The sequence below is a fragment of the Lissotriton helveticus genome, chromosome 5_1 (genome assembly GCF_964261635.1).
Source record: "Lissotriton helveticus chromosome 5_1, aLisHel1.1, whole genome shotgun sequence".
Classification (NCBI taxonomy): Eukaryota; Metazoa; Chordata; class Amphibia; order Caudata; family Salamandridae; genus Lissotriton; species Lissotriton helveticus.
In genome coordinates this window covers 1,820,024,940-1,820,039,975 of record NC_136065.1, presented here as the reverse complement: position 1 = coordinate 1,820,039,975, position 15,036 = coordinate 1,820,024,940, and the positions used below count along the sequence as shown (strand labels likewise).

Below are 15,036 nucleotides of genomic sequence, written 5' to 3'. Positions count from 1 at the left end.
CTGGCGATCCTTCCCACCCCAACCCCCACCCCCACCCAGGCCACCATACTGTTGGCGGTTGCACAACACTTTTACATCACCGGGCAGTGGTAAAACACTTAGCTAAGACATTAGAGGAATGCCTGGATTTCAATGATACCCCTGACACCTCAATTAGCACCCTATGGGAAACACCTAAACTAGTCGCTAGAGGGGAACTTATTGCCAATTGGTCAGCGGATAATATCAATCAATCCGGGGTTTGTAAAGCGCGCTACTCACCCGTGAGTGTCTCAAGGCGCTGGGGGAGGGAGGGGTACCAGCTTCAGATCAGTCGAAGAGCCAGGTCTTGAGTTCCTTCCTGAACATGTGCAGGGTCGGTGAGAGTCTGATGTTCACTGGGAGCTCGTTCCTGGTAATGGCTGCGATGTAGGAGAATGATGAGCTCCGAAGGGGCAAGAAGGAGGGCCTTACCAAATAAATGCAAGAGTTAGAGCGTATTCATGAGTGGGTGGGAGTGCCCAGGGTATGGCGGCAGTTGGAGGTGGTGCTTTCACAGCTTGCTGGCCTGGATTTCGATTAAGTGAAATACGCCGCCCTCAGGCTGAAGCACTAATTTTACGTGGGGAGGGGGACATATGGGGGTGCCTTTTGCCCAACAGATTGCGCGCCCAACGCCAGGCAACCACCGTCCACATGGTCTTGTACACGACTGGCTCTGAATGCTCGAGTGACATGATTTTTATGTTTAAGTTTACACAGCTTAATTATCTACAAGGGGCAAACCACTCTAAACTGACCCCAGAACAGGCAGCCAGCCTTGACATCCCAATCCGTATAGAGGAAGTGATATCAACCATGGCCCACCTTAAACATCTCAAATCTCCCAGCCCAGATGGGTTTTCTGCTATTTTCTGTTCAAGACTTTCTTGCACCATCCTAGCGCCCATCTTAGGCGAGTCCTCTGACACCCCTCCTCCCCCCCCCCCCGCCCCATGGGTCTTTCATCGGTTGTTGTACTCCCGAAACCAGGCAAAGACAGTTGACAATGTTCTTCTTATCGTCTGATAGCTCTCTTAAATATTGACCTAAAGCTTTTTACGCCCAGGCTCGGACCGATGATGCCGGGACTGGTATATCCGGATCAGTCTGGGTCTGTAGCCACTATGCAATGCAGTGATAATAGGCGGTGGCTACTCCATCAGAGGTTGGAGCGAGTGGTGTTGTTGGTCGGTGCTCAAAAAGCATTCGACCGGATGCACTGGTCCTGTATGGAGGCTACTCTTGCGCTGGTCTGGATGGGAGACCGCTTCCCCAAATGGGTTATTTATCAGCTACAGTCACCCCAAGGTACAGGTGAACAGCCATTCTTCAGACCCCTTTTAGATCGCCCGAGGCACGAAACAGGGGTGCACGCTCTCCCAGATATTATTCGCTCTTAACATTGAGCCTATGGCCCAGAGAATGTGGGAGAATCCACTGATCTCCGGGGTTTGGTTTGGGGAGTAACGCCATACCATAAGCCTTTACGCGGATTGCGTTGTCGCAAGCCTGCACGAGACCCAGATCTCCATCCCTGCATTCTTCGCTGAGCTAGAGAGCTTTGCAGAAACTTCAGGTCCACTGATCTCCTGGGATTCAACTGCGTTAAAGTGCGGCCTAAGTTCCTTCCAGTCACCCTTACGCCTATAGTTAACAATTTGGATTTCACTCCAGACCTCGACCTGGTAGCCTTTCAACACTGGGATAAGGATGGGTGTAGATCATAAGGATATCTCTTTGATATGGAAGGCCCACTGTCCTTTGAAGATCTTCGCTCCGACCTTGCGCTGCCAGAGACCGAATTCTATCACTTACAACAAGTACGACACTGGGTCCTGCATCCCTCGGTACAGATAGGGGCCCATAGACCCCTTACGAAAAATGGCTGCACACCTAAACAACTAGCACAGGCCTCACTACCAGTGCATGATTAATATGCTCTGGCTACTAGCGCTATGATTTCTACTGTATTTCGTTTCTTGCCAATGACATCCTTAACATTGTGCTTTTAATAACCGCGCCGTGTTTTAATTTACCTGCACAATACTGTAGCTCGTAGTTTGCTCACTTGTTGCCTCTCCTTGGCCTGTGCCCCGTTCCACCGCGGGTGTTCCCGTTTCGTGGAGGGCGCGTATGGCAAACAGCTGGTATCGCTCCCATTGGCTGATCTTGGTCAGGTGGGACACCAGACTTGGGGACGGATACATTTAAGGGGATGATTTTCTCCGCGTACAGCGGGCGTGCGCAGAAGTTGCGCCAAAGTTAAGCCCGTCTGCGCCTGTCCGCGCTGAGGACGCGCCGAGGACACGCCAGGGGCCAGGCGGGCTGGCCCATGCTACATACTCCCAGCAAACTGTGTTGTACACCCATTCCACACTTCTCTCACTTAGACCTCTGCTTAGAACTTGTCACTTTACCTCACCCCCTGAAAATCTTATTGAAACTCAATGTTGTAATGGCGTTGCAAGACCTACACGCTCCCGATACCTCTTCAAAAATCAGGCTAAACATAGGAGTACACTGCCCGAATCCAACTTCCTAAATGAGCCTGGCCTGCTCATAACTGCTAGGTCCCTAGTTCGAAATAATGTGGCATTCAGAGACTTTGTCTCCCAAAAAAAGCCTCCCTGGGTCTTTATCACTGAAATTTGGTGCTCTGATTCTTCTGGCCCAGATCTGGTTGATGCAGTCCCCGAAGGCTACACTTTATCCAGGATGGACAGGATTGGGCATAGGGGGGGTGGGCTGGGAATCCTTTTTAGAGATACTTTTACATGTCGTACCGAGCCTCTTTCTTTGCCCTCGGATAAATTCGAAGCTTTGCATTTTACCTTAAATTTTCTTCCCTCAGCTTCCTTCTCTGGTATTCTCTGTTCCAGACCTCCCGGTCCAAGAACTACTTTTCCCCAGGATATCCTTAAACTCATAGAGCATTTTGTTGACAAGCCCTACTTTAGTATCTTGGGCGATTTTAACTTTCATCTAGAGTCTACAGATGCCAAGGACACGATGACACTAATAGATGGTTTAGCCGCATGTGGGCTTGGCCAATTGGTCGTGGACTCTACGCACTCTGCTGGCCACACGTTGGACTGCATCTTCACTAATGATGCCAGAATCATGGCTGGTGCACCCATCCCTCTTTCCTGCTCCGACCATCTTGCAGTTCCCTTTTACTGTAAAACTAATCCTATCCTACTTAACAAACCTAAGAGCAACGTGTGGGAGACTAGAAGGAATTATAGAGAGGTTAACGATGATACTCTAGCACCCTTTATGGATGCTCTCAGTTATCTCTCCTCATCTGATCCCAACGTGGCTGCTTCTAATCTCTCCAATGTCCTTGCCGGCGCTATAGACACCCTCGCTCCGGCTAAATGGCACTATTCAGCCCGAAAGAGTCCTTCTCAGCCCTGGTTTTCTGACCGCTTAAGATTGCTGCAGCAGAAGTGTTGGAAACAGGAGCGGTCTTGGCATGCCCACCCTGACCCACGGGGAAAAGCCCTTCATAAAGTTCGACTTAGAGACTATAAGAAAGCCATCATTGAAGAAAAAAGGAGCCATTTTACCAACCTTACGGCTTCCCTTAAATAATCAAGGGACCTCTTTAATATAATTGACTCGCTCTCGGCACCTAAAACAGCTGACCCTACCATCGAAACACAGGAACAATGTAATAATATCGCGAGTTTCTTTCATTCTAAGATCGCTGACATCTATACCTCTCTTGAAACCCGCAATCATGAGTTGGATGCCAATGCAGCTTGTGCCCCTTTTCTACCTGCCTCCCCCCCTACTGGGAATGTTGATGCTTTTTCTAAATTGCAGCTTACCTGCTTCCCTCTCGACTCTAGAAGGGCTTGACCTCCTTCTTGATGCCACCAAGTCTTGTTCGCCCTCTGATCCTTGTCCTCTAAGAACATTTAAGATTTAAGACTTGTAGACGATCGGTCCTCCCTCCTCTTCTGGAGGTTATGAATATGGCCATCAGTGAGGGTATCTTCCCTTCATCCTGGAAGACTGCCGTCGTTAAACCACTGCTCAAAAAGCCCTCTTTGGACCCTGGAGTTCTAAAAAAATGATCGCCCTATTTCCCTGCTCCCAGCCCCAGCTAAGATACTTGAGTCCCATATAAATCGAAACCTCTCTACCTTCATTGAGAGATCCGAACTGTTAGACACCTCCCAACTAAGGGTTTCGGGCAGCTCACAGCACCGAATCTGCCCTAACGGTTGTGATTAACAACATCCGTATGGAGGTTGATAGGGGACATCCTACTCTGCTAGTGTTATTAGATCTGACAGCAGCGTTCTATACCTTGTCCCCGTCAATCCTGATCTCCAAGCTCATGGACATCGGAGTTGAGGGTACTGCCCTTAGTTTACTCTCCTCCTTTTTACATCATAGGGAGCAGAGAGTCAAAATGGGCAATTTTCTCTCCGCCTCTCAAAAAGTGCAATGTGGGGTACCACAGGGCTCCTCGTTGAGCCCATTATTATTCAACATCTGTTACCCCACTTGCCAAGGTGGTGAGATCCTTTGGTCTTGAGGTGTTGTTGTACGCCGGTGACACCCAGATCTTGGTATCTATTACCCAGTCGTCTAGTGACTCTGCTTCCAATTTTAGAGCATTCATGGAGGCAGTCTCCCAGTGGATGGTGCGTAATTTTTTTAAACTGAACGAAATTATGGTCTTTGGAGGCAGCCAAGATCTGTGGTCAAAAGACTGGTGGCCCTCTTCGCTGGGGGATTGCCCTCTTCCTACTCTTTCCGCCAGGAACCTTGGTGTCCTAATTGACCCCGTTCTCTCTTTCGATTCTCAGGTAAACAGAACGGTGTCTACCTGTTGTGCCATCATTAGAACACTTAGGAAGATTGCCCCATATCTATCCCAGGCAGCCCGGAAACAATCTGTCGCCTTAGTTTCATCTAGGCTAGATTATTGTAATGCCCTATACAGTGGCATTAACAAAAGCTCCATCCACTGCCTCCAAATGGTGCAGAATGCTGCCGCCAGGATGGTCTTGAACCTTCCCAGGCTCCCTTCTGTAACCATGGCCAGAAGGGATCTTCACTGGCTTCCGATTTTCTCTCGGATTTCTTTTAAACTTCTTTGTCTGGCCCATGGTGCAATTCATGGCTCAGGCTCAGAGGGTATCAGGTCCCTTCTACGCGTTTACATCCCCCAAAGAACCCTTCGTTCAGCATCTAAGAACATGCTTTCGGTTCCCAGATTTGTGAAGGCTAAATGGGGAGGTAGAGCTTTTTCCACCCTGGCTCCAAAACTTTGGAACCCCCTCCCTTTGGAGCTTTCCAGTCAGTCTTCCTTGGTGGTTTTTAGGAAACGCCTGAAGACTTGGCTCTTCTCTCAGGCATATTAGCGGCTTTGTTCCTAGCGGTATTCTGATTTTGCAGTTGGTAGTTTTGGACTCTTGTCTGTCTGTCTTTGCGCCTTGATGCCCCTTGGGGCTAAGTTTTCGCGCTTTATAAAACGCCTTTCATTCATTCATCACTCCGCTCTACCATTTACTGCCCCCTACAGAACCATTGGTCAACTCCGCAGGGCCGCAGAGCTGGGGCGTACACTTTTACAGAAGGAATAGAGCAACATCTTTTATCAGCCACGCCACACTGCACAGAATGTCTCTGGCATGGAAACGGCGACCAAGGTTGCCACATATTGGTATCTTATGCCCCCACAGAAGCAACCCCACCTGCAAATCAGACTGCTGGAGGAACTGCGGGTCAGAAGGCACGCTTACACATTTTCTCCATACTGGGAACAGATTTTAAATGATATAAACACTTTCATACATATACTGTGCTTTCCGGTATACCTTGTCCTAGGTGTCCCCAACACGCTCACATTTCCCCTCAGATCGCGCAAAGGCAGACCAATGGGAATACCTCTGGGTGTGGCACTACATATTCTCTCACTGGGACATCCACATACCAGGGTTGGCTATACAGATTGTGGCACATGCTGGGTATGGAACGTATAGCACTCTCACTGTCGGGAGATTGTGCCTCCTTCGCAGATCTATCAATCAATCGGGGGTTATAAAGCACGCTACTCACCTGTGAGGGGGGGGGCTCCAGGTCATTCGAAGAGCTAGGTCTTGAGGTCCTTCCTGAATGTGTGCAGGGTCGGGGTACGTCTGATGTTCACAGGGAGCTTGTTCCAGGTTTTGGCTGCGATGTAGGAGAAAGCTTGTCCGCTGGTTCTGTTTCTGCGGATGCAGGGCGAGGTCTGCGGAGCGTATGTTCCTCTTGGGTACGTGGAACGATACACACTCATTCAAGTATTTGGGTCCGATGTTGTGGAGGGATTTGTAGGCATGGGTGAGGAGTTTGAAGTTGACCCTCTTCTCGACGGAGAGCCAGTGGAGGCCTCGTAGGTGTTGGGTCATGTGCTCATGGCGCGGTGTCCCGAGGACGAGTCTGGCCGCGGCATTCTGGGTGGTCTGAAGTCTGTGGAGGAGAGTTTTGTTGATTCTGGCATAGGGGGGGCGTTGCTGTAGTCCAGTCTGCTGGTAATGAGGTAAAGGCTTGGGGAGGATGCGAAGGCACTTGAAACTAGCAAAGGCGACAGCTTTGATCTGGCGGTCCATGGAGAGGGAGGAGTCGAGGATGATGCCGAGGTCTGTAGTCTCCCGAGGGCAGAGGGCAACCAGGTGTTTTCCCAGGTGGAGGTGCAGGGACCGAGGATAAGGACCTTGGTCTTCTGAGTTTAGTTTCAGGCAGCTCTCTTTCATCCAGGCTGCCACGTTCTTCATACCTTCCTGGAAACAGTCTGGTGCCTTCCACATTCTTCATGAGCGAGAGGATGAGCTGGGTGTAGTCTGCATAGGATACGATGCTGAGGCCATGCTGTCCTACGATGGCTGCGAGGGGGGCCATGTATATGTTGAAGAATGTGGGGCTGAGTGATGATCCCTGGGGACTCCGCAGTTGATTTCCGTGGGTTTGGAGAGGAAGGGAGGGAGTCTGATCCTCTGGGTTCTGCCGTAGAGGAAGGATTGGATCCAGTCAAGGGTGGCTCCTTGTATTCCCGTGTTGTGCAGTCTGGCTGCGAGAATGCGAAGTGAGATGGTGTCAAAAGGCTGCAGAGAGGCCTAGAAGAATGAGGGCCGCCGTGTGTCCATGGTAGAGTAGCATGCGGATTTCATCAGTGGCGGCAAGAAGGGCGGTCTCTGTGCTGTGGTTGCTGCGGAATCCAGACTGGGAGTCGTCCAGGATCGAGTTCTCTTCTTTGAAGTCGGTCAGCTGGGCGTTTACGATTCTTTCGGTGACTTTGGCTGCAAAAGGGAGGAGAGAGATGTGCCGGTAGTTTTTCAGATGGAGCCCATTCCTCTCACTACTTTGCACCGAAATGCGGGAATTTACCTGCCCCAAATACTTCTGTGTTTTACATATCACAACGCCCCCACAGGACACCACTTAATCTGCAGGACTAGGCAGTACAGTTTGAATGCCCCTATTCGGTTCTCTTGACTCCGTACCAAATCGGCCTAGGGAGGGGACGGATGCGGGGTTTGGGTTTGGAGGGCCCCTTGGAGCGACCCAGGAGAAATGAGAGGGGGTAGGCCATTGTGTTGGGATTTCTTATAATCTGCCCTGCTGTACATGTGTGATCTAATTGGCTGATTATTGGTAGCACTGTTTGATGCATAAACTAAACTTATCAATAAAAAGATTTAAACCTAAGAATCGGATACATATAGCCGCATATTCTTTAACTTGGAATATCCCCAGGCGTGAGACTGGATCCAGAAATGTTTTGCAGCAGCACCTCTGCGCGCCGAGGGTTGCCGTCACGCGACCCCGACCTGATGTCGTCCTCGAACAGGACATCAGCGAGGTCATACAAGACCCTCCTGGCGCGCTGACATCAGTTTCCTTCTTTTCCGCGTGCAACGCGGAACCAGAGCGAGCTCCTCTGGCCTGCTTTCAGGCCTCCTTTTCGATGCCTCGTGTCGGGAAAAGTGTGCGATGCCTTCGGGCTTCAAATCTTGTAATTCTTGTTCACGGCAGATGTCCACCCCGGACCCACATCTTATTTGTATGTTGTGCCTGGGCGAGCACCATGACTCCATGGACTGTGAAGCCTGCCAACGTCTGAAACCGAAGTCTCGACGGGAGACTTCTCTCGGCACGGCTGTCCCGGTCGGAGTAGTCTGCAGGTCCCTCTACTGTACGGTTCCACCGTCGATCGCCCTCTGAGGTCGTTCTCCACTTGGTAAGTCGAGGCACATGTCCCCTAGGTCATCGACCTAACCACCTTCTATTGTCAGGGCTCTGGTTCCCGGAATTTTCCGGACTTGCGCTACTGATGATTGTCCCCCCCTCTATCCGCCCTGGTTTGGCGTTGGTGTGGGGGCGACTGGCCCAAATGGAGGCCTATGCTACGGCCTTGCAGGCCTCCCTTGAGTCCTCTCCCGTTCCTGGGGCGTCCTCGGAACCTCCGCCTCTTGTGGGGTCTCCTACTGACTCGCCGGCGGGTTCGCCCCCAGCGCCTATTGAGCCCTTGCCTTCCAGTAATGTCGGAGATGTGGTGTCAGGGCGCGGCCCGGCTGGGTCTCCCTCTACGCTTCATGTGGGGTCGTTAGGGCGCAGCCCTCCTGGGTCCCCCTCTTCGTCCCACGGCGCCTCTGCCGTGCTGCATAGCCCCATGGGGCTCCCTGTGGCACCGCAGGTGGTTGCCTGTGCTCATAGCCCTGTCTTGAGCAGACCCCAGCCTTCTAGGCAGACTGCCGCCTGTCCGGAGCTGGGGTCAGCGCCATCAGTGCACCGAAAGCTAGCCGCCTCCGCTCCTTTCGCCGGAGCCCGCTTCGGATGAGGCAGTGCCGGCGCCGTAGCGGTGCCGAATGATTGCCTCGCCTGCCCCTTGACGACTTCAGACTGTGCCGAGTTGACGCCGGAGGCCGCCGAGTTAGCGTCTGACTAAGCACAATCAATTCGACGCTGGGTTCTGGATTCTTTATACAGGACTCTGAAGAGGGTTCGGCGCGGATCTCCCGCCCAGCCTCGCCGGAGTTAGAGCTACCAGTGCCCCCCTTGGAATTTGTGTAGACTCCTAAAGCTCCCAGATCCGACAGGCTGTTCGCCTCCCCTGGAGCCTCGTCAGGATCCTCATTCTTCCATGGGGCTCCCTTCCGTGGGGTATTGGGCGCACCCTCAGTGTCCTGGGAGGGTCAGCCTACAACCCTCCCCCACTGATGAGCTGTTTTCCCCTCTGCTTAGGACTACAGAGGCTGGTGCTGCTTTTTTGAGAGTGGTCTCATCAGCCACTCGCATTTTGAATATGCAAACCCCTTCTACCCCCTTGTCGGTGGACCCCTTGCTGGAGGTCCTCAACCTTGGGTTCGGCAATGTGGAGCAGCTTTTGCCTGTTGAGGCATCCCTTTATGATGCCCTCTTGGGAACCTGGGTCGGACCTGCTTCAGGAGATCCGGTGGCACGTTCGGTTCTGCATTGTCACCGGCCAGCTCCACATGACCCGGTCTGTCTTTTTGGGCACCCGGAGGCGCAAGGGTTTGTGCTGCAGACTGCCTTTCCTTCTCTGCCTCCTCTAACGCTTCCTCCCTCTCTAGAGTCCAGGTGGCTTGAATCCTGCCGTAGGAACGTCTTTGCATCCACTAGTGCAGCCCTTTGGTCTTTAAATACCGTGTGTTTTGGCTCGGGCAACTTCTGCCCTGTGGGACTCTGCAGAGTCTTTGCTTACTGTCACCTCCTACGGTTCTCGTGCTGAACTTCTTTATTCCATTTGGAATTGCCGCGACATTGCCGAATTTACAATCCGTTCAGCCATAGATACTGTGGATTCTTTGGGCCCAGCCATGGCGAGTTCTGTTGCCTTATGACGTCACGCTTGGTTGAGAGACTGTCTTCCTTGAAAATATCTGGGAATGCCTGGTTGATTTACCCTTTGATGGGGTTTTGCTCTTTGATGCTCACGCCGAGTCGGTGGTGCACCAGCTGCTGGCGGGCTTTCGTCCTCCCTCTTAGGTCCCTTTAGGTCTGTCTTCTGTGGTACTTTTTCATTTTGGCATCCGTTAGATTCATTTCTGTATTTAACATAGGCAGTGAGCCTTACATGTCCTCTGTGTTTCACATGAGCAGTGAGCTTTACTTTCTCCTTTTATGTGGTCAAGGGTGTTTATCCTTTTATTATCATCTCTTGGATGCATTTTAAATTCAATTGCCTGTTGGCCTTCGGGGCCGTGTTTCACAGGTTGCTGTGTCCTCTGCTTGTGGCTTTCAGCCGGTAGTTCAGCTGGGAAAAGTCATGACGGGCTGGAACTCTGTTCATGGGTTTGGTTCGTTCCTGCATTCTTTTTGACCTGGCTTTTGCCCTAAGAGGCGTCCCCATTGTCCGGAGTGTTCATACTCCATGTGGGGTACTTGTACGCTATTATATAGCCTTGCTTCATTCACCTGGGCCAGGTACCCATTGAATGTCCATTGTACGGCGTGCAATGTTTTTCCTGGATGCCATCTGCTTTTGCCTTGGTTATCCTTTGGTTTTAGAGGTTTCATGGTTTCCTCTCCGCAGACTGCTCCTACCGGTCCTTAATGCGCTAGGTATGGTCCAGCTTATTCCTAGGTCTACAAACTGTTCTTGGTTTCCTCTTCCTACGTCGCCACCTCTTGTCATGGTTGCGATGTTTGGACCAATCTCTCCATGTGTGTGGAGCACTTTTTTAGGTGATTGCAAGTTGCCATAGGCTCCTTCTTGCTTCCACTTCCTGGAGTAATTTTCCAATTGTCATATGCTCCCTTTTTGGTTTTCGACGCTGTCCGTGTCTTTTGGAGGGTTGGTCTTGGACTCTGAGACTCTTTCCACCATTCGTTGGCTTGTTGTTTTTGGCCTCTCCCTTTGGATTTGCCTACTCTTGTTCCAGCTTCACCCGTGGGACAGTTCTTCTGATGGCAGTGGTCATTGCTTACTGTCTGCGAGTCTATATTGTGGTTGTTCCTCCCTTTGGCTTCATGCTGCCCAGTCGGGAACTCTTGTGTTCCTGTGTAAGCCACATCAAGGTTTATATTGCTGTTTGCTGGCGGCATATTCTACCTTCTTCAGCGGGTGGAAGGTTGATGCTTTGCCCCTCTTTACCCTTTTTGAGTTGGGTGTGCGCTTGGTGTGCTTTCTTGCCCTGCTGGCTGTCTCCAGTGCATGGCTCAGGTTCTGGCTTGCCTTTGGGCTCTTGCCGCCGGCTCTTTCGGCTTCCTTTATGATCTTGTCTGTTAAGCGCTGGTTGCATCTCTTCATGTTCATTGCAAGCTTGGGTTAATGCACTTTTCGTGCACCATTTAGCGGAGAGTAATCCTTCTCTCTCCCTTTCTCTCTCTCTTCTGATAATGATACCGTTCTACCTGTCATTTCTTTACTGGTATTGTTTTTGAGCCATTCTGGAATGTTGTTGGATATCTTCTATCCTGTGACTTGTGCTCTTCGAGCTGCTGGTGTTGCTGTCTGTCTTTCTGCCGCAGTTTTTTCCCACCTTTATCCGTCACCCTGTTCCCGGGTCACATGCCTGGCGCTTTCTGTTGTCCTGTCGCAGACTCTCCTCCCTTTTGGGTATGGATGTGGTATCTATTCTAAGTTAAGGAGTCTGCGGCTAGATGTCTCTATTAGATTTACGAGTTACTTACCTTCTGTAACAATGTATCTGGTAGAGACGTTGTCTAGCCGCAGATTACTTAACACCCACCCATTCTCCCCATTCTGCGAGGACCTTTTCTGGTGGTGTTTTCTACTGGCCTCTTCAGTTGCCATTGGGTTTTATTCTCTGAGGGTTCAGGTTGTTGCACTCCCCTGGGTGCTTTCATAAACAGTTAACCTCTGCTGAGAGACAGCCTTTCTGTTATATGGTACTTTGATTAACGGGAAGGTCTGTTTTCCTCTCCAGTTCCCTTCCCTTTCAGTCTGCTCTACTGCCTCGAGGTTCTAGTCTCCTCGTGGTCATCCTCTTTGAGGGTCGGTTGTGCTCTGTTTCCTACCTCTGTTTTTGGAGGGGAAAGGAAAGTTTCTCTGTCTTTCCTACAATGGACTGTTCTTTGTGTTCCGTCCTTTCTGGACGTTATAGTTCCACATAGCACTATCAGTCAATTTCTGTCTGTTGTAATGTTCTTCCATTGTGGCACTCGGGAAGGGGCCTCCGCTTGGCCTGCGGGGCTCTCACGGCCTCCACTTATATGTGTAGGCGGTGTCTATTCTGTCTTTAGGATGCGGTCTTCCACCATCCTTTTACTTTCACAGTTTAGTTTGTGGCTCGGCGTTGTGCTGCGGAAAAGTTTCTCCGAAGAAAACTGACGTCAGCGTGCTGGGAGGCATTTGTATGCCTTGCAGGCGTCACGTACGTGATCGACGTCAGGGCGGGGTCGCGTGGCGCCGTCCCCCGGCGTGCAGAGGTGCTGCTGCAAAAAAATTCAGGATCCAGTCTCATGCCTGGGGATATTCGAAGTTAAGGAGTCTGCGGCTAGACAACGTCTCTACCAGATACATTGTTACTGAAGGGAAGTAACTTGAACGTCTGTAGTGGGTTGTGTGCAGGTAAATGGGGTGGATGTGATTTTGTACACTCAGCACCTTTTTCTTGTTTTTCCTTTTACAGGCTGTGTGCTGTTCGGATAACATACATTGCTGTTCCAGTGGCTACAGTTGTAGAGTTGAGAAAAAAGCCTGCTTCAGTGGGGATCAGTCAGTACCCTGGTTAACTCTGGTCCCCGCTCACGTGAATGATTCACTGCAAGGAGGGGAAGTACCCTGCGATGAGACAACCAGCTGTCCAGATGGCAATACCTGTTGCAGAGTAGCTTCAGGAGATTGGGGTTGTTGCCCTATTTTGAAGGTGTGTTCTCCATTATTCCTTGCATGAGCATCCTTAAGATCACAAGCCTAATTTGTCATTGCTGCTTTCTTCCTAATTATTGCATGTGGGGTAGTTGAAAGCCAGTTGATCAAAGGCACATTCAAGACCTAGAAAATCCGAATTGAAACCATTTCCATTGGACCTGCTCTCTAGTGAGTGCCCTAGTCTGTGGATGCACACTAATATCACAAAGCCAGAGCACTTTTTGTGACTTAAGATAAATCTACTTATTTTGTATCGACAGGGTCGAATGTAGAGTAGATTGAATTCCTCATTTTTACGGAAATGTATGTAGTGCTGTTTTATGCTAGTATGTTACTGGACTACTTAGAGTTGCAGATCTGTTATCGAATGTCCCAACTGCTTGGCCACCTATTATGTACTCCTTGGTTTCTTGGTATATTCCTTCTTGAAGTCCTTGATATGCTTCCTTGTGCCTTTTGTCTGTTGGCGAACATCAAGGTGAGTAATCACACATTTGTTCATTTTCGCTTCTGCCTCTGAACTGTTGGATGAGAACCCTGTTTAAATTAGCTTCATAACCATGTTACCCAAGACCCTCTTATATGCTGTTGAAGTTCCTAGAAGGGCAATCGGTAGTTGCTACAGAAACTCAATGATGCCATCTACTTCCTATTGCTGCTACTGAACCCCAAGACCAGGGAAGAAAGTTTGCAGCTGTGCGCCATCTCCACCCAAATCGCTAATTAACCTTGTACTCTGCTAGTACTCCTGGACTGCAGTTTCACAATTAAATGAGACCCCATCCACAATATTATAGTGATGGGTAATACTTGCACAACAACTATCTGTATGGTTGACACAATTGTACATTCCTATATATAGCTCACCAATAATTATCTTGCATCACCCCAGTTAATGTTACATGACAATAATTTACTGATATCAAAAGCTGCCCAATTGGTGCAATAGATGCTTAGCGTAATTCACAATTTAATGATTCATTAATTACAAATGACCGTAGCAGATGAGAAGCAAGAAGCTCACACATTTTACCTTCTTCCCTTTTTTTCTCTAAAGTCTGCATTGGTCCGCAGATGCCATCCAAATGTAAAACTTCTGGTAAGGACATTTCAAACACATACCTAGTGGTCAAATTTGCACATGCGCTGCCTGGTAATAAAGACTGGCGTCTGTTCCCCAAATATGGGAATAGTGGCAAATGCTAGATTGGGATACAGAGCACTCTGCAATCAATCCAAATCCAACTAAAAATAGGGAAATATTTTAAGTAGTACAAGAAACATTTGAATGTTCTACTTTTGAATTGTTTGCCACAGTGTAAAGAATAAGTCTGAGTGTGTATGTGTGTGTTTAGTTAGTCTTTGGTACAGCTCTCCATTGAAAAGGCATTTCGTGATTTTCTAAAACTTTTAACCTTATGGCCAGATCTGCAACCAATTTGTCGTATGGCTTAGTCAACGAAGGTCCAATTAAGTGTTTTTTGTGCAGGGAACTGAAAATAAACAAGCACTGGCATAGCTAATAGGTCTCGCCTTTGGGACCGTATTAGTGCAGTGGCGGCTTGTGACATTCGAAAGTGGTGAACCTACAACAATGGGCCTACTGCAATGTTGCGAGCGAGCGCAAACCACTTACGAGGGGTTCGGGGGGTTCTAACCCATGAACATTTTGAAAAATGAGTGGGCAAATGGTGCATTTTCAAGCAAATTTGAGATAGCAGGAAAGTTAATAAAGCAATTGTGAATCTGTTCTAACAAAGACAGTGAATGGCTCAGCTCTGGTCGAGCTCTTCCTTTTATTTGTTAACTTGCCCACATATAGTGTCATACATTATTAGTACCATCACTATCTTTTGTCTCTATCTATTATCCTTTCTTGCCATCTGTCCATCCATCTTTCTCTCCATCACCCATCCATCTTTTCATCTCTCCTTTTCTCCCCTCCTTCCTTCCATCTCTCCTTTTCTCCCCTCCTTTCTTCCATCTCTTTTTTTTGCAGAACTCTGCTCTGGGCCCTTGAACCTGCCTAGTTATGCTGTCAACTATGTAAAATTAATATTTTGAACCAGAAATCCGCTAGGACACAACACAGCAACTGCCCAAAATGCCAGACTCTGTGTCAAGTTCAGGTACAATTTAACACCTACACAGCAGTT

The 15,036-nt window shown here is 49.5% G+C and overlaps 1 protein-coding gene across 5 annotated transcripts in view; it reads left to right on the top strand.

The window, feature by feature from the left end:
• The window catches only part of GRN (granulin precursor), a 1,937,406-nt gene that overhangs the window by 1,223,809 nt on the left and 698,561 nt on the right, over positions 1 to 15,036 (top strand). For all 5 annotated transcript variants that reach the window (XM_078645176.1, XM_078645173.1, XM_078645175.1 and 2 more), the window contains one exon: positions 12,639 to 12,875. In XM_078645176.1, coding sequence (XP_078501302.1) covers positions 12,639 to 12,875 — 237 coding nt within the window. The remainder of the gene's footprint in view (positions 1 to 12,638; positions 12,876 to 15,036) is intronic.